This window comes from Pteronotus mesoamericanus, unplaced genomic scaffold (genome assembly GCF_021234165.1).
Source record: "Pteronotus mesoamericanus isolate MK-2021 breed Mesoamerican mustached bat unplaced genomic scaffold, CSHL_Meso_final contig_26, whole genome shotgun sequence".
Classification (NCBI taxonomy): Eukaryota; Metazoa; Chordata; class Mammalia; order Chiroptera; family Mormoopidae; genus Pteronotus; species Pteronotus mesoamericanus.
The window spans coordinates 151,956-178,911 of NW_026555109.1; the positions used below are offsets into that span (position 1 = coordinate 151,956).

At 38.1% G+C, this 26,956-nt stretch overlaps 1 protein-coding gene across 1 annotated transcript in view; it reads left to right on the forward strand.

Annotated features, from left to right (window-relative positions):
• Window positions 1-6,549: 6,549 nt before the first annotated feature.
• IPO5 (importin 5) overlaps window positions 6,550-26,956 on the forward strand; it is a 45,306-nt gene continuing 24,899 nt past the window's right edge. The window contains exons 1-5 of the mRNA XM_054574323.1: window positions 6,550-6,843; window positions 19,776-19,856; window positions 22,438-22,630; window positions 25,712-25,814; window positions 26,834-26,930. Of these exons, the coding sequence (XP_054430298.1) occupies window positions 6,754-6,843; window positions 19,776-19,856; window positions 22,438-22,630; window positions 25,712-25,814; window positions 26,834-26,930 (564 nt within the window). The 5' untranslated portion in view covers window positions 6,550-6,753. The remainder of the gene's footprint in view (window positions 6,844-19,775; window positions 19,857-22,437; window positions 22,631-25,711; window positions 25,815-26,833; window positions 26,931-26,956) is intronic.

The window sequence follows — 26,956 nt, forward strand, 5'->3', positions numbered from 1 at the left end:
TCTGAAGAATTACCAAATTGTTTTCTAAATTGACTATAACATTTTATATTTCCATAGGCAATGTATAAGGGTTCTAATTTCTCCACATCCTTACCAACAATTGCTATTGTCTTTTTTAATATAGCCATCCTATAGTGGGTATGAAGTGATATTTCATTGTGGTGTTAATTTGTATATCTCTAATGACTAATGATGTTAAACATCATTTAGTGTGCTTATTAGTCATTTGTATTCTTATATCTTCTTTGGGAAAATGTCCATTCAAATGTTTTACCCACTTTTTAATTGGGTTGTCTTCTTGTCATTGAATGTAACAGTTCTTTATATATTCTGGATACAAATCCCTTATATGATTTGCGAATATTTTTATCCATTCTATGGGTTGTCCTTTCACTTTCTTGATGTTTTCCTTTCCAGCACAAAATTTTTTATTATTTTATAAAACTCAACTTTATCATTTTTTCCTTTTGTCTTTTGTGATTTGGGTGTTACATCTAAAAAACTATTGCCTAATCCAAGACCATGAATATTCGATCTGTTTCCTTCTAAGAATTTTATAGTTTTAGCTCCTACATTTAGGTCTGGGTTCTATTTGAGGTTTGTATATGGTGTGAAGTAGCAGTCCAGCTTCATACTTTTGCATGTGGCTGTCCAGTTGTACCAGTAACTGATTGGAATGTCTGTTCTTTTACACTGAACGGTACTGCACTTTAATTCATCAGGGTTCTCCAGAGAAATAAAATTAATGGGATAAAGAGAGAAATTTAAGAAATTAGCTCACATGATTGTGGGGCTGGTATGTCTGAAATCAATAAGCATAGACCAGAAAATGGAAATTCAGGTAAAAGCTGATGTTACAATCCTGTATCTGAAATTTGCAGAGCAAGCCTGCAGGTGTCTCTGTGCTGCAGTCTTGAAGCACAATTCCTTCTTCTTCTTCTTCAATCTTCTTCAAAGATTGAAACCAGTCTTTGCTTTCAATCAAGGCTTTCTACTACTTGGATGAGACCCACCCACCTTTTGAAAATTAATCTGCTCTACTTAAAATCAACTGATCTTAAATGATAATCACATCCCCAAATACTTTCACAGCAACAGATAGCATTTGACCAAACAACTGGGTACTGTAGCCTGGCAAAGTTGAAACATTAAATTAACCATCACAGCATTCTTGTCACAAATCAATTGTCAAAAATCACAAGTATAAGGTTTACTTCTGGATTCTCCATCCAATTCCATTGATCATATGTCTATCCTTAAGCCAGTACCACAGTGTCTTCATTATTGTAGTTTTGCAGTAAGCTTTAAAATCAAGATGTGAGTCTCCCAAATTCTGTTTTGTTCCAGACTGCTTTACTCATTTGTAGTCTCTTATAATTAATGTGAATTTTAGAGTCGCTTCTCCATTTCTGGAAAAGAAAAAGCAGTTGAAATTTTAATAATTGTTTTAAATCTCTAGGTCAGTTTAGGGAGTGTTGCCATCTTGATATGAAATCTTTCAATCCATGCATATGGAATGAGTTTTCATTTGTTTAGAGCTTCCTGACTGTTATAATAAAATGTCCTCCTTTGTCTCTGCTAACATATATTTTCAAATCTATTTTGTCTGATATTAGTATGGCCATTTCAGGTCTCTCTTTTTTTTTATTTTTGAATTACAGTTGTCCTATCTTTTTTTCCATTGCTCTCCCCTGCCCCATCCCCTCCCTACTCCCACAGTCAATCTCCCCTTTTTGAACATTGTTTTTGTGGTATATTTTTCCCATCCTTTTATTTAAACCTGTATTCTAAAAAGAACAACACACAACTTAAAAAACAAAATTCTTCCTGCTATGCATATCTTTATTTCAGGTGTTAAAATGCAGCAAATGATGTTTTTTAAACTTATTTACCACATTTAAAAGAAAATAATTTAAAAAATAAAGGGTATTCTTCCTTCCCCCAAGTCTTAACCAGTCTTTGATTTGTTATATGTATTTATTCTATAGGATCAAATCTGGGGTCTTACCTTCTAACGGTTGACAAATCTGTTTAATGTCAAAACAGCAGGGGAAGAAAATTCCTCAGCAAGGAACACTACTCAGAAAGTACTGTGCCATGTCACCAAATTCCTGAGAATCAAGTGGGAAAACTGGAAGTAACAGAAAACACTAAAAGGTAGCTAATTTTCACTTTGTGACAAATCACTTCCTAACTCTAAATGAACAAAGTATGGAGGACAGCTCCATACACAGCTCTATACACAGCTGTGTATAGCTAGCTGGTTATTTTATTCTCCAGAAAAGCACTGTCCAATAAAAATATAATGTGACTCACAAAAGCAAATTACATATGTAGTTTTAAAATCTCTGGTAGCCATATTTTAAAGTAAAAACAGGCAAAATTGTTAAGATAATTAATAATTATAGTTTATTAATAAATATAATCAACAATTTAAACCAGTATATTATCATTTCTACATGTGATCAATATAAAATTCTTAGTTTTCCTTAATTTCCTACTGTCTTTGAAATTAGCGTGTTTTTTATATTTAAAGCACACCTTAATTTGAACTTGCCACATTTCAAGTGATCAATAGCCATAATGGCTAGTGGCTACCACACTGAACAGTACAACTATAACATTTAAAGTTGAAAGTGGTCTTAAAATACTCTATAATTATCATATCAAACTGAAAAGTTTTTTTCTTAACTACAATTATAATGCATTGCTGTAATATGACTGCTTATATAATAGGATTATAAAATTGTAATAATGTAACAGGTACATGTGCAATCAAAATTAAGTTTACAAATTTTGGAGGTTTCAATCTGCATTAGTAATGACACCTAACATTTATTAAGAATTTATTTTGTACCAGGCACTATGTCAAGTATTTTAACGCACAGTGAAAGGTACTTGCATTATCTCCATTTCATAGAAGAAACTGGGGCACAGAAAAGTTCATTAACTTGGGCAAGATCACATAAGCATATAAGTTGTGAAGTCATTATTTGAACTCTCATTCAGGCTGGCTCTGGAGTCTGTGTTCCTAACCTCCAAACTTGACTGCCTCCCTAAAATGAATCCTACTATCTATAGACATTCAGTGAATTTCATAAATAAAACTATGAGAGAAAGCAAAATAAGTTAATTGAGTCCACATTTCCTATGCTTGTGTTTAATTCAGCAATTTTTTGAGGGCCGTTTGCATGCAAAACTTGCCCCTGGCTGGAATGCTCTAAGTAACACACTGCTTCAGAGATCAGGGACTCGAAAATTTTGATAAAAGCAGCTGAATAAGTGTGAAGAGTTCGGCATTTTTATTTTCAGTAAATAACCTTTCAAATTTGGGGTCTCCAACATCTGGGCCTCTTAGGAACCAGGCTGCACAGCAGGAGATGAGCTTGAAAGTAATGCACTTGAATCATCCCCAAACCATCCCCCTGACCCTGGATCCTTGGAGAAACTGTCTTTCATGAAACTGGTCTCTGGTGCCAAAAAGGTTGGGGACTGCTGTTTAAACTTTTCTCATTTTTTATGGGCTTTTATCTAAGCAACAAATAATATTAATATTAGAAAAAGTTAAAAACTATATTTATCAACCAAGTATCTATGAACTATCCTTAATCCATTCCACATACTATTTTATTCTGCACAATTGGGAGACTAATAGAAAATATACACATATATTTTACAAACACAGAAATGTGACCCACATATCTGTACCACATGTAGCTTTAAGAGTAATCACTTGCTTAGGTTTTTTTATAAACCCCAAAATCCATCTAAGTAATCAACAGCTAACAATTACTAGTATGCAGACAACATGCTATATGGATTTAACAAATATTATCTTAACTTTTATAATACCCCTATGAAGAACTATTATTCTCGATTTCAGGTGAGGAAACAATGTCAATGTTTTTTTCACTGTATCATGTTAATTATTGATACAGATAACTTAAATAATACCATCACCATACATCTGTGTACAGTTACAGATTCTAATTTATATTTCTAAGCTGACCCTCACAATAAGTTGTGATATAGACAGTACATGTGCTTACAACTATCAGGACAAGTGGTTATAGTTCTTTTGCAGTCTTGAGGCAACTTTTAAAAAATTATAGATTGTTCCTTTGGGAGAATCTTATTTTACTTACATTCATCACTCAATAAACTAGAAACGGGCAAGACCAAATTTTACCATAGCTGAGAGATGCTTTCACAGAGGTTTTATAAGCCTTACTCCCATTTCTAGAACACTCCCATCAGCATGGAAGTCTATAAAATGAAGAACAGTAGCTGGAGAACATTCTAATGTTCTTTTTAAGGGGTCTTGTCTGCTGTAGTATTATAAATGTGATGACCAGACTATGCAGTGTCTTTGACAAACATCAAAAAATCTTAAATTGCCTAGATTTCATAAACCAGTTGAGAGAAACTTCCATTCTTTCATTTTCCCAACCTCACGCTTTTTCACAAGGGGTTTTAAAAGCTCGAAGTGAATATGCTGCAGAATTTAACAGAAGTGGAGTTAGGTCTAATAAGCGTAAGGGAAAGGCATCAGGAGCTAGCCACTCACAGTTAATCAGCCCAAGGCAATGGCAGCTAATCAGAAGTAAGCAAGTCTTAAAAGTTTTCTACCCTTCCATTTTATTAAGTATAACGCAGTGTTAGAACTTTTGTGATTAATAATACCATACCTTCACAGCCATTATGATTCTATTTTATAGGTAAGAAATTGAGGCTTAGAAACATTATGTGCTCACTCAAGTTCAAATAACTAGAGACTAAAGACCCAAATCCACTCAAGTTCAAGGTTCTTTACCTTCTACCATCTATTCTTGGGAAATAAACTCTCTATTTTGAAATGTGCAGATTTAAGTTGGAATTTCTATTATTTAATAATTATTGAACAAATATATATATATATACTATATAAAGTCATTGCCAATAAAACACTTACCAGAACAGGTGTTAAAAAAATAACATACTCTTGAGCAAGCCTCAAGGCAACTTTCCTTATTTCACTGGTAACCTAGTCATTACAAATGGTTTATAGTATGTCATTCCCCATATCTTAATCACCTTGGGTGAGGAAAAAGCCTCCTCAGAATTCCCACTGCTAATGGTCTGTCTTTGAAGAAATAATGTGTCATGAAAATGATAAGTTGTGATACCTAAGAAACATCAATTCTACAAAGATAGATATGCAGACTTTTTGGAGAGAACCCTATCACTGTCACAGCTAAAGCTTACAGGAGTTTTCTCCACAAATTAATTATAATCCTTTAACATGCTTTGACTGACAATCACAATTGTATGAGGCTCCCAGGAACTCTGCGCAGAGATTCTGGACACAGTGGCCCAGATTCTAAAGCATAGTCAAATATTTTAAATCCTTCATCTAAAAGCAAATGTTTTAAGTAGACTTCCAAAGAGCAGAACTTCAGCAAAATAGTCAACAAGAAATTAAATTTCCTAAATTAAATATTATGGCCCGTCAGAAGTGTAGTAATCTCTATCTCACCCGGTGTGTAACCTAATTATAATAGTTGTGTCCTTTTAAGGCAAAAATAAATTGTTATTTTCTCCACTGTCAACCTTAGGCCAGTATGGTGGACAGAGTAGGAGCTACTCTCTAAGCCTTTGTCAGCTCCAGTAGTAAATGGAGATTGGGTGTTGTTACCCACGCATCAGTGGGCTGCAATTGAAATCTGATCTCTGGGTCCCCAGTACCTGTGGGAATCAGTAACACTTAAGGGGTCAGCCCTACAAACTAATGTTGCTTTAGGGAGAGGGGTGTCTCTCAACTCCCCGCAACCGTTTAAAGAACAGGACCCCAACACCCATAATTCAAGGAAATAGTCACGGATCCTGAGGTGGGGTGGGAGTGGAGACTGGCGTACAACACACACATCTCCCGCTGGGTAAAGGCCTAGAGGGAGAGCCTAGGGCTGCATCACCCCTCTTCCGGGCCAACCCAGGGCGTGAGTCACAGCTTGGTGAGGCGGCAGGGGCAGCCTGAGGGAAATCAGAGGGTCTGACAGATGGAGGGTTCTGGGGAGGCAGGGCGTGGAATTCAAGTGGGAAGTGGGTTTCAAAGAAGCTATCTCCCAGAGGAGTGGGGTATGGCGGCGCAACGGCGCAAGGGCCTGGAACTGGGAGCGCTCCTCGTGCTGCCCAGAGTGTGTGGAGAGGCTGAGGCAGGCCAGCCCGCGGCGCCGAAATCTCCCGCGCTGAGCTAGCCCCTCCTCCCCAGCCGAAACGCAAGTCCCTCGTGGCTGGCAGTCGCGTCAGCCGACACCTCCCTCCACCCACGCGACGCAGCCCTGACTGTATTCACGGGACTACGTTCCCGACCCGCCCGGCCCACTCCATAGCCCAGCAGCACGCCACGCGCCCCCACTGACGGCATTGCAGAGTGCGTGGCCAATCCGCAAGGCCCCCGAGTAGGCGGCTTCGGTCCCGCCTCGCACTACCAGGGCCAATGAGGCGCAGACGCCGGCGGCCACGGCGGGGTGAGGGGTCGCGAGGCCCCGCCCCTACCTCCCCTTTCCCCTTTGCCCCGCCCTTTCCCGCCTGACTCCCCGAGTCCGGCGCGCAAGGCTGGTGCAGGGTCCCCGCGCTGGGCCCTCCCCCGCCTCTCCCGCCGGCCGCCAGCCGCCAGCCGCCAGCGCGCCTCACAGGCTCCTGTCTCCCCTCCCTCCTCTCTCTCTCTCCTTTCCCCTCTCTCTCTCTCCCCTCCCCCCCCTCACGCCTAGCGCAATGGCGGCGTCCGCAGCGGAGCAGCAACAGTTCTACCTGCTCCTGGGAAACCTGCTCAGCCCCGACAATGTGGTCCGGAAACAGGCAGAGGTAATCGAGCTTGTCCCTCAGACTCCCTGCCCCGGCCGGCGCGCCGACCCTTCCAGCGACATCGCCACACCGGGCCTTGGTTCCTCAGTTGCGGCGGCGCAGGCCGGGCCTGCCAGCGGTGGTCCACGTGTGAGGCGGCCAAAGGTTCCCGGAGGTGCCCTGGGGCTTCGACTCTTGCAGCAGAGGGGCCCGGCGCCAGTTTTCTCCCCGCCGCGCCTCGCACACACGTGTGCGTCCGCTGCTGACATACTACCCCCGCTCACTGGGAAGCCAAGCGGCGGGGAGGGATGTGGGGTGTGGGACGGGCCCTGGGGCTCCCCTCGCCCCTTTCCCGCTCTCTCCCATTGGGAGCCTCCCCTGTGGTGTCCACCCAGCCCAACGTTCTTGGTACCCAAACCCTAGCTGCTACCTGACCCATCACCCCTGCTCCTCCGTAGCTCTCTTAGTTTAAGCTACCGTCTGTCCTTCAATTTACCAACCTCTCCTTCTGAAATGTGTGTCTAGCCCTTTCGCTTTCTTACCACTTATTTCCATTTAGTCGTCTTTATCCTGTCTAGTTCCTAACATCGAAAGCTGGGTTTCTCCCACATTTTTTACGTTCTTATGAAGTTACCTTTATGGTTTCTTTCTAAGCATCTTATACCTCACTTTGCTCTTCAGACAAATCTTTGATCTCAAGAGATTTGTGGTCTCATAACAAATGGGATGTTCTGGGACTTCCGTTGTTTAACTGGGTCAGTGCCATATGCTTAAGTTTTTTATTTCATTAAATCTAACCTGAATTTATAGGTTTTTAATCACTTCTGGCTCCTGACCTACAAAATGTAGATCTGCTGTACAGTTCCAAAAGACGATATTTCACGTATTTTGCAAGTTCATTTACCAAGCACTAGCAAGACACATTTGGTTCAGTATAAGACTAATGGTTACACTGTAAGTATTGAGACTATAATTTATTTGACGCTTCAGAGGAAGGGCAGAAACTTTACAGTTTCTTTAAACTGCATTATCAGAACCTGTCTTCAAACTTGATTATATACGTAGTACTTTGCCTCCATGTGATTGAAGATTTCTATGATTCAGTGAAGGATGTTCAGCCAGATACTTTAAACTTTTATATTACATATAGTTAATGAAATTGGAGGACACGTCCTCCTGTGGACTCACAAGATTAATAGTCTTTAAACTCACAATGTTAATAGATTTAGGAATGCTGGTTACACTTAAGTGGTTTTATAATTCGCAGCGTAAATACATCGGAAGTTCAGTTCTGTATGAAAAAGCACTTTAAATAGCTGTTAACTTTATCCTAATGACTTTTGATAGATTTATTTGTTGTACTTGTAATACTTGTTTGGGGTAAAAATTCAAAAGGTGCAAATAGTTTTTTAATCTCATTTTCTAGAGGTAACCACTTTTTCAGTCTCTGGTGTATCATCCCTGAAATAATTTAACAGGCATATATGTACGTATATGTCTATATATAGTTTTTCCTTTTTACATGAATGGGCTTCTAATACATATACTGTTGGCGCACTTTGAATATTTCAGTCAAAATATTTCAAATTGCCACATAAATGATTTTGTTAAGCAGCTAGCTATATAGTATTCCATCCTATGGCTGTACATGTTATTTATGCAACCAGTCCTCTAGGAATAAATATTGAGATTTCCAGTGTCCTGCTCTTGAAAACAGCTATACATGTATCCTTACCTTTTCAGACTCAGGTTTATTTGTAGAATACTTAAAAGTAGTATTTGACCTTAAAAGTAATTGGATTTACTAGTTGTATCAACTTGCACTATAAGTGTCATGTGATGATGCCTATTAAAACATTTTAATGCTTTCTGCTAGCTTTAAAGGTAATTTTTCACAGAACTAAGTTCTTAATCCCAACCCGTAATATGAAATCGCCGTGTGTTGCAAAGCAGGACAGCATTGTAATTAGTAAGCTAGTTTAATTTTACCTTTTCCCTCCAGTTGCTTAAGTCTCTATTGTAAGGCCTAGTAGGGAATCTTTCTTCTGTTGAACCAAATACACAAACGATTCAGTTTGAATTCCAGTTGGTGCCTGTTGTAAATCTTTTATCTTCTATCACTTTGGGGATAGTAGAATTCAGTACATTTTCTCAGATAGAACAATTGAAAATAATACTGTTATTCTCTTCATTCTCTTTATTCCTAGTGAAAACATTCGAATACTGTATTTTTAGTATAGCCGTGGATATATAGATACATATTTAATCCTCACCTGAAGAAATGTTTTTATTGATTTTAGTGAGGAAGGGAAACATCTTTTGGTTGCCTCCCATACACACCTTGACTGGGGCTTGAACCTGCAACCTAGGTATGTGCCCTGACCAGTAATCTAACCTGCAGCCTTTTTTTTTTGGTGTATGGGATAGTGCTTCAGCCAACTGAGCCACCTGGCCAGGGTTCTTCTAATGATAACTTAATCGCCCTTTTTTTGCGTCATGAAATGAGCCTTTTATTATAGTCCAATATAGCAAATACAGAAATATTTTTTTAACTGAAGGCTTGGCAAGGGATCAGTAAATATCTTTGTAATTTACTCAATCAGCATAAAAGTACATAGCTGACACATACATACCAGATTGTTGACTAAGGTGACTTGTTTTATATTGCAATATGAAATCAAGTACAATAAAAGACATTTATGGTAATTATTGTTGAAATCATTGAAGGACTTCGAAACTTTAAAAAGTTTTAAGTCTTTTTCCAGTGTATAAACCATTTGGTAGGCTCTGTATCTTTTTTCTTTTTCTTTTTCTTTTTTTTAAGAGAGAGGAAGGTAGAGAAAAACATCAACTTGTGCCACTTATTTATGCATTCATTGATTGCTGCTTGTATGTGCTCTAAGGTTCAAACCTGCAACCTTGGTATATGGGGATGATGTTCTAACCATCTGAGCTACACGGCCTGGGTTAGGCTCTATATATTCTATTAAAAAAATCTTCAAGGATTTTTCTCTTTAACTTTAAAAAAATGTTTACCATATTTGAAGAAATCATTTAAATGTTCTTGTCTCAAAATACAGTAATATGAATAAACAATGGAATGATTAACAAGTAATCCAAAGTTAAATATCCATGACATTCATAATGACATTTTATATCAAATAAGTATTTTATCAATTATATGCATGGGTTTTATATTATCATTTTTGCATTGACTTTGTACCTGATTGATTCTAATACAGAACTTCATTAGCAAGTTCTATATTGAAGGAGGGTAAGGAAAGTCGCATTGAAAAATATACTTGAATTTTGAAGAACTAATATGTTTACTAGGTAAAAGTTGTTTGTCTCCTCTTCTCTGTATCAATATATACAAGGTAGGCTCCCTAAATATTTATGGAATGAGTGAGAGCAGTACATGGGGGGGGATGAAATGCGCTTTATATTGTGTGATTGTTCATAGTAGGATCAAATAAATTGAAATTTTATTTGCCACACACTGGTAACATTCATTGAACCTGCCCGGGCTAGAGCTAGTGAATAATCTGAGCTATTTGCTTAGAAATATTTTTTATACTCTAATGTTCTATATGCTGGGAATACAAATGCGAAAAAAATACCATACTTGTCTTTGTAAAACTCAGCCTGTTTAAGGCTAAGAAAAGGTTACACTTTAGATTTTAAAGCTGTGTTCTTTTTGTCAAACTATTGTCCTTCCCCCTCGCCCCACCAAACTGTTATCTTTGACCCATGTTTTGTAATACTATGTCTGGAGTGCTACAAATGAACGTACCAAATGAGGAGAACCCTCTCTTAGGAGTCAGATGTCATTCATACTAAACTCTTCTTCCTTTATTTCTAATTCATTATGGAATAGAGATTAATATTTGACTTAATGTTTATGAGTATTAGGCTTAGCATTGGATAGCATTTAGCTCATAGTCTAAACAGAGCTGAGGGTAGAGACCATCAATTTATAACAGGTTTTCTGGGAGTGATACCTAATACAGAATTTTTTTTCCAAAACTTGATTTAGCTACTGAAAATTTTAAGTGTTAAACATTTATAGCATCTGCAGTACTAGGGGTTAAGCTAAGTATAGATACAAGGAGTAAAAAGACATTTTTAGTGTACTGTGAGAGATTAAGTTCAAATGAAATGGCTATATTGGTTTTTGAATTGCTTTGATAAAGATAAATGAAAAACCTTAAGGTACCATATCCATTTTTGCAATCTTGTAAATATCTTTACATAAATTATCTCATTTCTGGATAAATAAATTTAAACCATCTTCTCCTTGGCTGTGAATATTTTGTGTCACCGTTTTCAGCATTATTTTTAAAAAGATCTTATTTATTTATTTTTAGAGAGAGGAAGGGAGGGAGAAAAAGGGAGAGAAGCATCATTGTGTAGTTACCTCTTGTGTGCCCCCTCCTGGGGACTTGGCCTACAACCCAGGCATGTGCCCTAGACTGGGAATTGAACCAGGGCAGGGACCTTTTGATTTGCAGGCCAGCACTCAATCCACTGAGCCACACCAGCCAGGGCAGTTTTCAGCATTACTGTATTCATATGTACTTTTGTACTTGAGAGGAACTTGAGGTTATCAGAAGATAGCGAGTTCTCCTTTCTCCCAAATTTGTTCTTCTCCAGATTGAGATAGGTTTGAGAAGTTTGAAAGCTATATAGCACTGCATAAATAGAACTGGTAATTTGGTGGGGTTAGTCCCCAGGGGTGAAGCCCAAAGAGCATTTATTGCCAAGGAGATTTTTAGCACAGTTGTCCTCAGAAGACCAAGAAGGCGTTGGGCAAGTCATTTAACTTCTGAGCGTTTATTTTCTTCTCTGTCAGTATCTCAAGAGTGCCCTGGAGCAAGCACTTAATTAAAGGTATAAGGTAGATAGGGATAGAGAAGCCCTGTTTTCCATCTCTTGTTGTCACTTCTGTCCAGAAAAACGAAGTAAATTTTATGGGGTAGCAGCTGTTAGAGAGCAGACAGGCTCTTTGAACTTAGACTGCTAAGAAATTAACATTATCTACATTATACCCTTAAAGTAGATAGATCAGAGTGGACTTAACTTACTTACTGCCAATTCTAGTCAATCAGTTTAAAAAGGCGTTTTGGGAAGAAATTTCAAAATGTACTTAAAACAATGGTTTCTTTTCCATAGTAAGACTGCTATTTTTAAACTTTCTTACACATGCACATGAATCTGTATTGTAAAATTAATTTTATAGACATCATAAACTTAGGTCTTTTCATCCATTTAGACCATCTGTCTTTTTTAATTGGTGTCAACTTAGTTTTTATTGATTACCAATTTGCTCTCATTTTACATTGTTAATGGAGAAGAAGTGTCCTGAATCCCAAAATCTAGATTTCTAGGTCTAGTAAAATCTCCTGGCCAAAGTTATTCTGACTGTATTCCTTTATTGGTGTATATAAGTATGGTTTTAGTATGATCCTTGCTTAAAAGAAAGTTAGCATGAAGAATTGGAATACTTTCTTTCCCTTTCTCTGATTTCTTTCATCTGAGGTAGTCTCTAGTGGTTCTTAGTAATGCTCATTTGAGCCAGTTCTACATCTTCTGATCTAAAAAATGTTGACAAGATAACCATTTTTCCATGATGTAAGGAGATACTCAGCACTTACTTTGCAGCATCATAGCTAAAAGTCACATTTAACACACCTCCTTAAGTTTTGAGTTTTGTTAATCAGGATATTAACAAAACTTGGGGCAATTTAGGAACACATTATTTGTAAGAGATAAAGGTAGAAAGGACCTTGAAAGTAACTCCTTGAACATCTCTTTCTTAATTTATCTGAAGTATATATTTTTTAATTTTTTATTTTGTTTATTTATTATTATTTTCTAATTAATTTATTTTTTCAAATACATTTGTCTCTGCCTGCCCCCCACCACTTTCCCTTGCCCCCTCCCTCCTTCCCTCCCTCAGCTCTTCCCCTTTGGTTTTGTCCATGAGTCCTTGCTATATGTTCCTTGACTTTCCCCTTCCCTTCCTTTTCCCCCGCCCCCGCTCCCTCCCCCTCCGTCCTTCTGTCTCTGTTGGTTTCTTTTCCTTTCAGTGTTGCTGGTCTTACTTTCCTTGCACCTTTGTATTGTAGGTTAGATTCCACTTATGGGTGTGATCATATGGTATTTCTCTTTCGCCCCCTGGCTTATTTCGCTTAGCATAATGCTCTCCAGTTCCATCCATGCTGTCATGAAGTTTAGTAGTTCTTTTTTTCTTCTGCATAGTATTCCATTGTATATATGTACCATAATTTTTTTTTATCCAGTCATCTACTGATGGGCATTTAGGTTGCTTCCAACACTTGGCTATTGTAAATTGTGCTGCTATGAACATTGGGGTGCATAGGTTCTTCTGAATTGGCGTTTTGGTGTTTTTAGGGTGGTGTAGTCCCAGCAGGGGAATCACTGGATCAAAAGGCAATTCCATTTTCAGCTTTTTGAGGAAATTCCACACTGCTTTCCACAGTGGCTGCACCAGTCTGCATTCCCACCAACAGTGGACTAGAGTTCCCTTTTCTCCACAGCCTCGCCAGCACCTGTTGTTTGTTGATCTGTTTATGATGGCCATTCTGACTGGTGTGAGGTGGTACCTCATTGTGGTTTTGATCTGCATTTTTCTGATGGCTAGTGATGCTGAGCATCCTTTCAGATGCCTCTGGGCCCTCTGTACCTCCTCCTTGGAAAAGCGTCTGCCCAGATCCTTTGCCCATTTTTTGATTGAATCGTTTGTCTTCTTGGAGTGGAGTCAAATAAGATCTTTATATATCTTGCAGATCAAATCTCTATCTGATGTATCATTAACGAATATATTTTCCTATATGGTTGGCTCCCTTTTAATTTTGCTGATGTTTTCTTTTGCCGTGCAGAAGCTTCTTATTTTTGATGAGGTCCCACTTGTTTATTCTTTCCTTTATGTCCCTTGCTTTAGGAGACATATCAGTGAAAAAATTGCTGCATGGGATATCTGAGAGTTTCCTGCCAATGTTCTCCTCTAGAACTTTTATGGTGTTGCGACTTATATTAAATCTATTATCCATCTTGAGTTTATTTTTGTGTATGGTGTCAGTTGATGATCCAATTTCAATTTTTTGCATGTAGTCATCAAACTCTCCCAACACCATTTGTTGAAGAGGCTATTATTGCTCCATTTTATGCTTCTGCTCCTTTGTCAGATATTAGATGCCTATAGAGACCTGGGCTTATATCTGGGCTTTCTATTCTGTTCCACTGGTCTATGGGTCTGTTCTTGTGCCAGTACCAGATTGTTTTGAGTATAGTGGCTTTGTAGTAGAGTTTGATGTCCAGTATTGTGATCCCTCCTACTTTGTGTTTCTTTCTCAAAATTACTGCAGCTATTCGGGATCGTTTATGGTTCCATGTAAATTTTTGAAATATCTGTTCTATTTCTGCGAAATACGTAGTTGGTTTCTTAATAGGGATTGCATTGAATCTATAAATTGCTTTTGGTAGTATGAACATTTTGATGATATTAATTCTTCCAATCCATGAGCACGGTATATGATTCCATTTGTGACTTCCTTAATTTCTTTCTTCAGTGTTGTATAGTTTTCTACATACAGGTCTTTTACGTCTGGTTAAATTTATGCCTAGGTACTTTATTTTTCTTCTTGCTATATCGAATGGTATTTTTTTTCTGATTTCTCCTATTTCATTGCTGGTTTCCAAAAATACCTTATATTTCTGAATGTTGACTTTGTATCCTGCTGTTTTGCCAAATTCACTTATTAGGTTGAGGAGTTTTTTGGTAGAGTCTACAGGGTTCTCTGTGTACACTATCATGTCATCTGCGAACAATGATAGCTTTACTTCCTCCTTTCCTATTTGGATGCCTTTTATCTCTTTCTCTTGTCTTACCTCTGTGGCTAGGAATTCCAATATGATGTTGAAAAGAAGCTGTGAGAGCGGACATCCTTGTCGTGTTCCCGATCTTAGTGGGAAAGCTTTCAGTTTTTGCCCTTTGAGTATGATATTGGCTGTAGGTTTTTCATACATAGCCTTTATTACGTGGAGGAATGCCCCATTTATTCCCATTTTGCTGAGTGTTTTGATCATACATGGGTGCTGTACCTTGTCAAATGCTTTTTCTGCATCTATCGAGATGATCATGTGGTTTTTGTCTTTTATTTATGTGATGTATCACATTTACTGATTTGCATATATTGAACCATCCCTGCATGCCTGGGATGAATCCCACTTGATCGTGGTGGATAATCTTTCTAATGTATTGCTGGATGCGGTTTGCCAATATTTTGTTGAGGATTTTAGCATCTATGTTCATCAGCAAAATTGGCCTGTAGTTTTCTTTCTTTGTAGGGTCTTTATCTGGTTTTGGGATCAGGGTGATGCTGGTCTCATGGAAAGAGTCTGGGAATCTTCCCTCCTCTTGGATTTTTTGGAATAGTCTGAGAAGGGCAGGGGTTAGATCTTCCTTAAATGTTTTGTAAAATTCTCCTGGGAAATCGTCCAGCCCTGGGCTTTTGTGTGCCGAGAGTTTCTTGATTACTGCTTCCATTTCCCCAGCTGTTATTGGTCTGTTCAAGCTTTCTGTTTCTTCCTCCTTCAGTGTTGGAAGATTATACTTTTCTAAAACTTTGTCCATTTCATCGATATTTTCAAATTTCTTGGCGTATAATTGTTCATAGTAGTTTCTGAGAATCCTTTGTATTTCTGTGGTATCAGTTGTTATTTCTCCTCTTTCATGTCTGATATTATTAATTTGGGTCCTCTCCCTTTTTTTCTTGATGAGTCTGCTTAAAGGCTTATCAATTTTATTTATCTTTTCAAAGAACCAGCTTCTGGTTGGTTGATCCTCTGAATTGTTCTTTTTGGCTCTAGGTCATTCAGTTCTGCTCTAATCTTGACTATTTCCTTCCTTCTACTTGCTCTGGGATTTATTTGTTGTTGTTTCTCCAGTTCTTGAAGTTGTAGTGTTAGGTGTTTGATTTGAAATGTTTCTATCTTTTTTAGGTAAGCCCGTATTGCTCTGAACTTCCCTCTCAGGACCGCCTTTGCTGTGTCCCATAGGTTTTAGACAGTTTTCTGTTCATTTTCATTTGTTTCCAGAAATTTTTTGATTTCTTCTCTTATCTCATTATTGACCCATTCATTGTTTAATAGTCTACTGTTGTGTCTCGATGAGTTTGCAAGTTTTTGAAGTTTCTCTTTGAGGTTGATTTCGAGTTTCAAGGCCTTGTGGTCCGAGAAAAAGTTTGGTATTATTTCAATTTTCCTGAATTTGCTGAGGCTTGCTTTGTGTCCTATCATGTGGTCTATCTTTGAAAAACTGCCATGAGCATTTGAAAAGAATGTGTAGTTTCCTTCTTTGGGATGTAAGGTTCTATATATGTCAGTGAAGTCTCTTTGATTCAGTGTGTCATTCAGCACCACAATGTGTTTATTAATATTTTGTTTGGAAGATCTGTCCATTTTTGACAGTGGGGTGTTGAAATCCCCTACTATCAGTGTGTTGCTGTCTATATCTTTTTTGAAGTCATCCAACAATTTCCTTATAAACTTGGGGGCTCCTATATTGGGAGCATATGAGTTTACAATTTGATGTCTTCTTGATAGATTCTTCCTTTAAGTATTATAAAGTACCCCTCTGGATCTCTTTTTATGACCTTTGTTTTGAAATCTTCTTTTTCTGATACAAGTATGGCAACCCCGGCCTTTTTCTCATGCCCATTTGCTTGGAATATTATTTTCCATCCCTTTACTTTCAATCTGTGTAGGTCTCTTGCTCTGAGGTGGGTCTCTTGTAGGCAGCATATGTGTGGGTCATGTTTTCTTATCCATTCAGCTACCCTGTGTCTTTAGATTGGTGCATTTAGTCCATTCACATTGAGAAATATTACTGACAGAAACTTACTCATCTTTTCTCTTTGTACTTGTGTTCCTCTCTGTCTCCTTCTTTTCCTTCATCTGCTTAAACCAGTCCCCTTAGCATATCTTGGAGTGCTGGTTTGGTAGAGATGTATTCTTTTAGCCTTCTCTTGTCTGGGAAACTCCGTATTTCCTCTTGTATTTTAATGGAGGGCCTGGCCGGGTAGAGCAGCCTCGGCTGTAGGCCCTTGCTTTTCATGGCTTGGAATATTTGTTGCCATTCCCTTCTGGCTTGTAGTGTTTCTGTTGAGAAGTCAGCTCCTAGGTGTATCGGGTCCCCCTTGTATGTTACTTTCTCCTTCTCCCTTGCTGCCTTGAGGATTCACTCTATGTCTTCGATAGTTGCCGTTTTAATGATGATGTGTCTTGGAGTGGACCTCTTTGAGTCCCTCTTGAGTGGGGTCCTCTGTGCCTCCTGGATCCATGAGAGCCTTTCTCTCCTCAAATTAGGGAAATTTTCCATCATTACTTTTTCGAGGAGGGTCTCTATCCCTTGCTCCTCTTCTTCTCCTTCTGGTATCCCTATTATACGGATATTATTGCGTTTCAGGTTGTCCTGCATTTCCCTAAATGCTTCTTCATTGTTTTTGAGCCGTTTTTCCATTTCTTGTTCTTTCTGGGAGCTTCTTTCTACCTTATCCTCCATCTCACAGATTCGATCCTCGGCTTCATCCAGCCTGCTTTGGATTCCTTCTACAGTGTTCTTCAAGTCAGAAATGGTATTCTTCATATCCTCTTGTGTCTTCTTGATAGTTTCTATGTCTTTTCCAGGCTGATATAGTTTGCTGTAAGATCCTGATAGTTTCTCTGCAGTTTCTCATAGTTATCTTTGAGCTGGCTGAGCTCATTGAGCTTCCTTAGAACCATTGTTTTGAATTCAGTATCTGATAGTTCCCTTGCCTCTATTTCATTTAGCTCTCTTTGTGGGGAGTCCCCTTTTCCACTCATTTGGGGGGAACTTCTTTTTCTTTCCATTTTTGTGAGAGTCTGTTAAGTAATTTACTTATTTATTTATTTATTTTTGCTTCTGCTTCAATTGGGCTGTCTAGATTTCCTGACTTTGTGGATTAAACTTCTATGGTTGTAGGTGGGTCTTTTTATTTATTTATTTATTTATTTATTTATTTTCCCCTTTTCTTTTTGGGTCTGTCTCTGATGATGTCAGTTGTTTATCATATATGACCTTGGGTCATTTGTTTGAGCCTTCCAGGAGTCTACTCTCAGTGTCTGACTCCTGCTCGGGCAGCTCTTTGACCCCTTCTGTCAGGGATAGACTATTTCTTTGGATCGCTCTGCACTCTCACACTGGTTCCTGAGCGCGCTCCCCGGTCCGTCAGTGGTCAGTTTAGGGTCTTCTATTGTGTGCTTTTCCCGCTTTTGGCTCTTTGGGTGCGTTGCTTGCCCTCACCAAATAGAGACTATGGAAATGGGAGAAAGTTAGCTCCAGGACTCTCCGGTTAATCCTGTCCGTTTTCTCCTCCAGGGACTCTGGGCAGCTCTGTGACCCCTTTGGCCGGGGATCTACTAATTTTGTGAACCATTCCACAATCGCGGGCCACGCGGTTCCATTTACGCCTGCCCTTGCCTCTCTGTGCACTCCCCCGCAGGCCATATCGGTGCCAATCTGTGGGAGGCCTTGCCAGCCCGTGGGAGCCCTCGCCAGCCCGCGCGGGTCCACACTCGCCACCCTCGCAGGCCACTCGGCGCAAGTGTGCGCGCCTGCACTTGGTGTTTTTGGGGTGTCTATGTGTGCTTTCGGCTTTTTGCTCTTTGGGGGTGTGGCCTCTTCCGCACAGTGGAGACTAGGGAAAGGAGGAGTCGGGACTCCCCGGTTCCTCCTCCCGTTCTTTCCCCAACGCCTCCGTTTCCAGTCTCTCTTCAGTGGTCTCTGGGCAGTTCTGTGACCCCCTTCAGCCAAGGATCCACCACCTGTGCCAACTGCCTTTCAATCGCGGGCAGTCTGGTTCCTGCGCGCCCCTCTTCTGGCTCTTTGGGGGCGCGCCTTTCCAGCCCACAGTGGAGACTACAGAACGGGTAGGGAGTCGGGACTCCCCGGTTCCTCCTTCCGTTCTTTCCCCAACGCCTCCGTCTCCAGTCTCTCCTCAAGGTTCTCAATACAGCCGTGTGACCCCTTTGGCCAGGGATCCTCTATTTCTTCCAGCCAGTCTGCCCTTAGACCCCCAACTCACATGCGCACAAGTGCGTGCGGAGTGCACAAAAGGCAGGTTAATTGATTCCCTTATGCCTGAGCGAGATGATAGCTTCAGAGTGGGAGGTGCATTATCACCGGGGCTCCACCGTCTTGCCATCTCAGTTCTCTTCATAAAGTTTTCCTTACCAATCTTTTCCAGGCACCTGCTGCCACCTCTACCCAGAGATCAAGGAGGGTGGCTGCCACTGCAGTTTTTGCATTGGCCCTTTAAATGTCTCTTTGCATCCCCAGCCACCTGTCTCTGACAGAGAGCGCCCCTAAGCTTTCCAGGGTTGCGCTTTGTCTGTATTTTCTTGGTTTTAGCTGCTGTAGTTTAGGGGTCCCTGTTTATGATTCAGACCCCGTTCTTCTTGTGGGGAGCTAACTGGACATTTCAATGTCCCTCTGGTGCTAGTACCCATGGGCACTCAGCCCACCCTCTCGAGCTCCGCCACACTTCTCACCCATTGGGATGCGTGAAAGTCAAATCCACTGTCTGTCCGAGGCTCCAAGGCTCCTCTCCCACTATCATTCCATTGTGTTCCAGATGATTACTCAACTATTTCGTTGCAGTTCCAGTTTGGTCTTGGAGGGAGGAGGTCAGCGTGACTCCCATTCACTCCTCCGCCATCTTTTTTCCTGGTTAACTGTTTTTTCCTATCTGTAGTATATTTTATGTTACAGGAGAAATTTTTAACACAAGACCTAGATTATATGACTTTCCGTGCATGGATCTTTCCCAGCCTTCATTTCTTCTCCTTGGTTTAATCATGAAGCTTTCTAACATTATATTCTAACCTTCAATGTTTTTCTTTTCGTGTAGGAAACCTATGAGAATATCCCAGGACAGTCAAAGATCACATTCCTTTTACAAGCCATCAGAAATACTACAGCTGCTGAGGAGGTACTATACTATTTGAGGGTATATTCTTAAAAAACAAGTTGGGTTTTAGATGGTGGTCAGAATAGATAGAACTGTTGTTTACTGCCTGGATATTAGCAGAACTTTGGACTTATTATTTGCTAAACGCTATTTGGAGTTAAAATTTCTGAAATACTCATATTAGGAATGAGAATATTTTTTTCCCCATGTCAGATGATGTGTCCAGGATATATAAAAAATAATTATAAAAAAATTATTAAATATAAGTGATTTCTGTAGCTATAAAAAATTTACTTCCTCAAAACAATTCATTTTAAAGGAGGAAATTATTCCTTCAGTGTTTTAATGTGTTGCCAAACGATTCTGGAAAACAGCTTTTTATCTGTCTTTAAAAAATGTTATGCTTGTAGCCATGTCTAAATGGAGAATGGTATGTATTGTAAAGATGGTTAGGGAACAAAAGATACTTTGTAGAATCCTTTAAAAATCATGGCTTTTAGCCCTAACTGGTGTGGCTTAGTTGGTTGAGGGTCAGTCTACAAAGCAGAAAGACCACTGGTTCGATTCCTGGGCACAGCCCTTGTCTAGGTTGCAGGGTTTGGTCCCCGAGGGAACACAAAGGAAGCAACCAGTAGAGGTTTGTCTCTCACATCAATGTTTCCTTTTCTTTTTCCTTCCTCTAAAAAATAAATACTTTTTTAAAAAAAATCATGGCTTTTAGCAAGTTAACTAGTATACCAAATCAAATGTGTAGATTCTCACTGCTTTTCTGTGCATTTAGAAGCTAATTTTTTTCTTCCCAAAAGTAGTATCTGTATAATACTGAATGTTAATTGAATATCCAGTTTATTTTGGGGAAAGTATCAGAATACCCAAGTGTAGAAAACTTACCACATCTATGAAACACACTTAGAATTGTACAGTGAGACAGTCCTTTATTAACAGTCACACTATATGTAAAATGCTTATATTAACACATCATAGAAATGAAGTCACATTAAGGTACATAGTAATGCACCTTACTCTTAGTTGGCAATTTAGTGTTCTCTGAAAATAACTTAGAAAACAGTATCAACATGCGCTGGTTGTTTAAAGTAGATGACAAAAGGTGCTGCTTCAGCTTTGTAACATTCTTTTTCTTTAATTCAAAATGAATGTCAAATATGAACAACAAGCAGTACTAAATCTCTAAAAATTTGGCTATTTTAATTTTTGAAAATGGATGCAGGGTAGCTATGAAACAAAAAAAAATTTTTTCATATTATAAGAGAAAATTCATTTATAAAATTACAGAGGTAGTAGAAGTGAGCCAGCAGGGCTGTTTAGGCTCAGGAAGCAAGTTACGAAAGGAAAAGGAGGTCCCTTGGAGCTTAGGAGAGAGAAAGGCAGAGATAATGTGCCTGGTAGGAAGAAGAAGGGGAAGAGAAGGGAGCAAGCATGCTCTCCAGAGGGAGAGTGTGCCACTGTGAAAGAAATTTTAAAGCAGAGAATATTATGAAAAGTATTGAATTCAATTTTTTAAAAACCTATAGTGAACCCCATTTAAATCTTGATTTTATTTAGGAGTTAGATGACGATTGTGAACTAGCCTCAGCATCTTGATTGTGGTTTCATAGTTTTCAGTTATATATGTGAGAATTGCACAAACTTCAGCCACTTTTATGGGAATTTTAACCACTTCAAATCCTTTCTAGAGCATAAATTTTTAATACGTTTGCTATCTGCAAAAAGTAGTTTAGGTAAATAGATTTCTCAGTGAAAAGTAAATGGAGAAAAAAAATGGCAAGTTTTATTTGTATAGCTTAACTCTCTGCTGATCTTAGTTTCAAAGTAATTATAGTGATAATGAATAGCTGCAGCCCACAAAAGAAAAAGAACATGAATAATTGGGTTTAATATTTTCAGTGGCTTACTGATTTAATATGATCACATTTTAGAATGGTGTTTGTCTCAACTTTAATAATCCAAAGGATGATTACACAGAAAATGCCCAACTTGAATCAATTCTACAGGTTTGAAAATGAGATAAGAATGTACACATTGAGATTATCACTTTTTAGGTGTTGGGAACCCGTAATGTTTGTTTGCATGAATGAAGCATAAAGATAAATAGATTTGATAGCATTTTATCTAGAGGTTAATGAAAGGTCAGTAATATGACAAGGTAGGCCAGATTGGGAGTATAAGATTATGTAAGAAAGGTACCTCAGATACTAGAATGAGAGCCAAATGGAGGAGGAGGAAAAAGAGCATTATAGAGTTTGCAGTTTATATTAAGATCTGTTTTTCTCCAAAGAATGTACTAAAAATAGGTATTTTAAACAGGTTTATCATTGCTGTGATAGGTGTTCCTGTGTGAGATTTAATATGTTCAGGGCTTTTCCTTAGCTATAAACAAAAATAGCTTTTGGGTAGTATTTTCTGTACAATAGGCTAGTGTGATTAAAAATAGTTTTATTTTTCACAAAAGCTAATAAAATGCTTTCAGAATGAGTTGTAAAAATGAAATAGTGAAATACATCAATAGCAGAGTGAATCTAGTTTGTTGGAAATTTTTTCTCTAGTAAGACACCAATATATTAACCATGTTATCTACTTATAGGCTAGACAAATGGCTGCTGTTCTCCTAAGACGTCTTTTGTCCTCTGCTTTTGATGAAGTCTACCCAACTCTTCCTTCTGATGTCCAGACTGCCATCAAGAGTGAATTACTCATGATTATTCAAATGGAAACACAGTCTAGCATGAGGAAGAAAATTTGTGATATTGCTGCAGAGCTAGCCAGAAATTTAATAGGTGTGTATGCAAATGTACTCACTATATTATAAAAGAAAATGAACACAGTTGACCCTTGAACAACACGGGTTTCAACTGTGTGGATCCACTTGTATGGGGATATTTTGCGATAAATACCTGTACTTTTCTTCAATTCAGTATTGGGAGTCTAGATGCAGAGGGTTGACTGTTCTACATTTCTATATGAGACTTGAGCATCTGTTGATTTTGTTATCTGACACAGGTCCTGGAATCAATCCTCAGAAAATAATAGAGACAGATTAGTTTTGGGGGAGTCAGAATTTATGTGCAGAATTTTATTATGTTGAAGGTTGGTACCCCTGAAACTCCACATTGTTTAAGGGTCAAGTGTGAATGAGGTCTATCTGGAAAGAGTTCAGCGGTTGTTAATATAACGAGGACAGTTTGCGGGACATCAGTGTAACCTGGCAGTCAAGGAGAGTAGACTGGAATGCACATTTGTGAACAGTGGCAACTTCACTGTACTAGTCAGTGGGAGTGATAGACACTGATGAGTGAGCATATGTACTGTGTGGCCGTCACATCCAAAACAGCTGAGCAAGTAGAGCAACGAATCTCTGAGTCAAATTTTGCATTCAGCTTGAACATTCCTCCATGGAAACTCTTCAGATGATTCAGAAGGCCGCAGCTATGGCCAGCTGGTGATTGACAGCTTCATCACAACAACACGCCTGTTCATTCATCATGTTTCATGCAGTTTTTGGTGAAGCACCAAATCACACAGGTGACTTCAGCCCCCCTACAGCCCAGATTTGGCACCCTGTGACTTCTGGGTTTTTCCCAAAACTAAAATCACCTTTGAAAGCAAAGAGATTTCAGACTGTTGGTGAGATAGATTCTGGAAAATATGATGGGGCAGATGATGGCTATTGGGATAACTACGTGAGGTCTTAAGGTGCCTACTTTGAAGGAGATTGGGGCATCATTGTCCTATGTACAATGTTTTTTGTGTCTTGTATCTTCCTCAGTAATAGTCTCTTTTTCATATTATATGGCTGAATACCTTCTGGTCAGACCTTGTGTATATTTTTTTTAAGTGGAATCTTGAGAGGAAAATTCCCAGCTGCCTAAGTACTGATTATTTTGTTGGAAATGAGAGTGATTATGAATTCTGTATTTAGAACCAAAAATTATAGATGTTTATGAAATGCAATCAAAATGCCATTTGTCTTTAAAACATTCATGTGGAGAAATAACTTTGTAGTTTGCTTTAAAATTGTTTTATGCCCTCTCAATCTGTAAAGTTCTGAAAACACAGTCTAACTTAGAATCTTCTTTACAGACTTGCCAATAGAAGTAGAAATCAGTGGAATCCAGGTGCTTTGCTATTAAATTTGTGTATTTATAAATTATGTACATATGTTATACTACTGTACTATTTACATTATAAAATACTCATTTTTAAATGAAAACATCTAAAATTGCATTTTATCAACTGTCAGAACTTTTTGGTCACTTTAAAAATGTAATGAATATGCTTTTTTTTTTGACAAGATTCATAAATGTGATTTTAAACTTCATTAATTTAGATGGAATTTTTAAAGGTTGCAAAGGAAACCTAACTAAGATAAGGGCTAAATGGGAGATCATTGTTGGTTGTACTTGGTAAATTGTAACACTAATTCTTTAATCTCCACTACCTACAAACTTCAAAACCCACTGAAACTCCTAATGTTGAATTATTTAAAAATTTAGAAAGTTCTATGTAAAAAAATTTTAAGTGTACAAATAATCTTTATAAGGTGACATTTGCAACTCAAAATCATTTAAAAATAGAAACATTTTCAAAGTGTTTCAAAGTGCTCTCTCCATAGATTGTTTTGAAGCAGTATTTTAAACCTCAAAGCATCATTTTTTTGTTGAAGGGTCAAAATAAGGGGGTTTTTTTGTTGTTTTTAATGTCAGCGAAGTAGCACTTATTTCAGAAAATACTGGTAAATATGGGGGGAAATTTTTAACAAGAAGAACTGTATGACTTGACTGTAATTTCACTTGGGTTGGCCAAAAAGTCTGCTTAGTTTTTTTCTGTAAAATAAAAGACACTTTTTTTATTTTCACCAGTAATTTTATTGGTTTGATTATTTTGAGTATGCTAGTATCTCCTGCTCTCTTCTAGTTGGTAGTAGCCACTACCCACTAAACATCTTCCAATGCATGACTGCCCCACAGCAAAGAATTATTTGACCAAAGTATCAGTAGTACCGAGAAACTTTGCAAACCACTTGTGACACTTTTGATCAGTCACAGCACCTTCTCCATACATTGCACAAACTTTGTGTTGCAGTTGCATTTTTACCTTTCTTGAATTAATAAAGCATAATATGCCAAAAAATGTTGCTTATCTTCTTCAGTCTTCAATATTAAAATGGCTGCAAAAAATTCACCAATTTTGATATTTTTTAATGCATGCTGATATGACAGCTGTCACAATACAGTCTAACAAAATTGTTTTGAATGAAGTTAAGACAACTAAGCACTACTAGAGCCCTAATGGAAAAAACTAAGTGAACTTTTCAGCCAACCCAATATAACTCTTAAGTTCTTTGTAAGAATATAACTAGTGAGCCTCTTAACTAATGCAGTAGTTTATTATGGTTTCTCATTTTTATTACAAAGTATCACAAAAATTCTATTTTAAAATCTTGTTTAAAAGTAAACACATTGATAACATCTGATAAGACTTAAAACTGGAAAGGGTGAACAACCCACTCTGGGTCCTGGGTACCGTATATTAACTTCGCCTACTTTTTAAACTCTTTAATAACAATAGTATATATTAAAAGATTCAGTCAAATAGTCATAGTGCCTTTTACTCAGTCCTTCTCTTTAGAAATGAACACTGTTAATACGTGCTTAAGTAACTCAAATATAAAGAATTTCTTTTTAAGATGATATTCTTAGGTTAAAGACCTAATTATATCGGATTTTTTTTTAAATATAGAACAAATGACATTTTCTACTACTACATGTTTCAAATCAGACTTACAATGAAAGGATTCACCCTTAATGTTTTGAAGTTTTGATTTAACACACTTTATGTCTGGACTACTTTACTTTTAGATGAGGATGGCAACAACCAGTGGCCTGAAGGTTTGAAGTTCCTTTTTGATTCAGTCAGCTCACAAAATCTGGGACTGCGAGAAGCCGCCCTTCACATTTTCTGGTACATACACTGGTGTCTCTCTCTCTCTCTCTCTCTCTCTCTCTCTCTCTCTCTCTCTTTTTAACTTCAGTGTCTTGAGCACACAAAGCACATTTTGGGTTTTTTTTTAGTCTAACTTAACTTTTTAGACTTAAATAGACTTTGATAAACTTTATTTTGGAAGTGAAACTGAAAAAGATAAAACTTTTTATTTCATGGTATGATCCTTATTTGCATATGAGGTTCTCTGGAGCTTGATTTCTTTTTTATGATTCTGAAAATTTTTCTAGAATGGTTTCTTTTGCTTTATTTGGAGATTGACACAGTACTAAATGTAACTTTTAGAAAGCTGCTTTAATAATGTCATCTTGAAGAAGAGAAAATGCTCATGAATTCCCATTGTTTTCTGGGTCTTCTACAGTCAAGCATTATAAAAATGTAATACTTTAATAAACTATTTATAAGCAGATGATCAAAGAGTAGAATGCAGGAGCTCTCTGCATTAAGAAAAATTTTACTCTGCTGTGTAATAAATTTGCATTTAAAATATAATTAGATCTATAGTTAAGGTCATATACCTTTTTTTCAATAAGATTTAACTTGAGCATCAGAAGAGGATAGGGTATAAACACCATGTGTCTACTTTCTTTGTCCAGTGTATCTTATTTTATATCAGTAATCCAGAGTATAGGATTAAGTAAAAGTAATAGTTTAAAATCGTTTACCTAATTTAAAGTAGAGCGGAATTTAAACTGCCCTGGATCACCAAGACTAGGAGCAGATTGTCAGAAAGCATGGTTACTGCAGCTACCACCTGAAACTGTGTTTGCTCTTCTCCTAGCCTGCTCTCTAAATTAGCTTCCTGCTGAGAGAGACTGATATGCATGAAGCATTGGGATAGAGTAGGTGGCTGAGTCCTGTACAACTGGGTCTTCCCCAATTTCTAGACTAAACCTCTTCATTATTTAATTAGATAATCTAGCTCATACTTTACAAAGATATAATGTACTTTTTAAAAACCACTTTGGATCATTTTTTAGGAACTTTCCTGGAATTTTTGGGAACCAGCAGCAGCACTACTTAGATGTCATCAAACGGATGTTAGTTCAGTGTATGCAAGATCAGGAACATCCGTCGGTAAATCATTTTAATTTCATTAACAC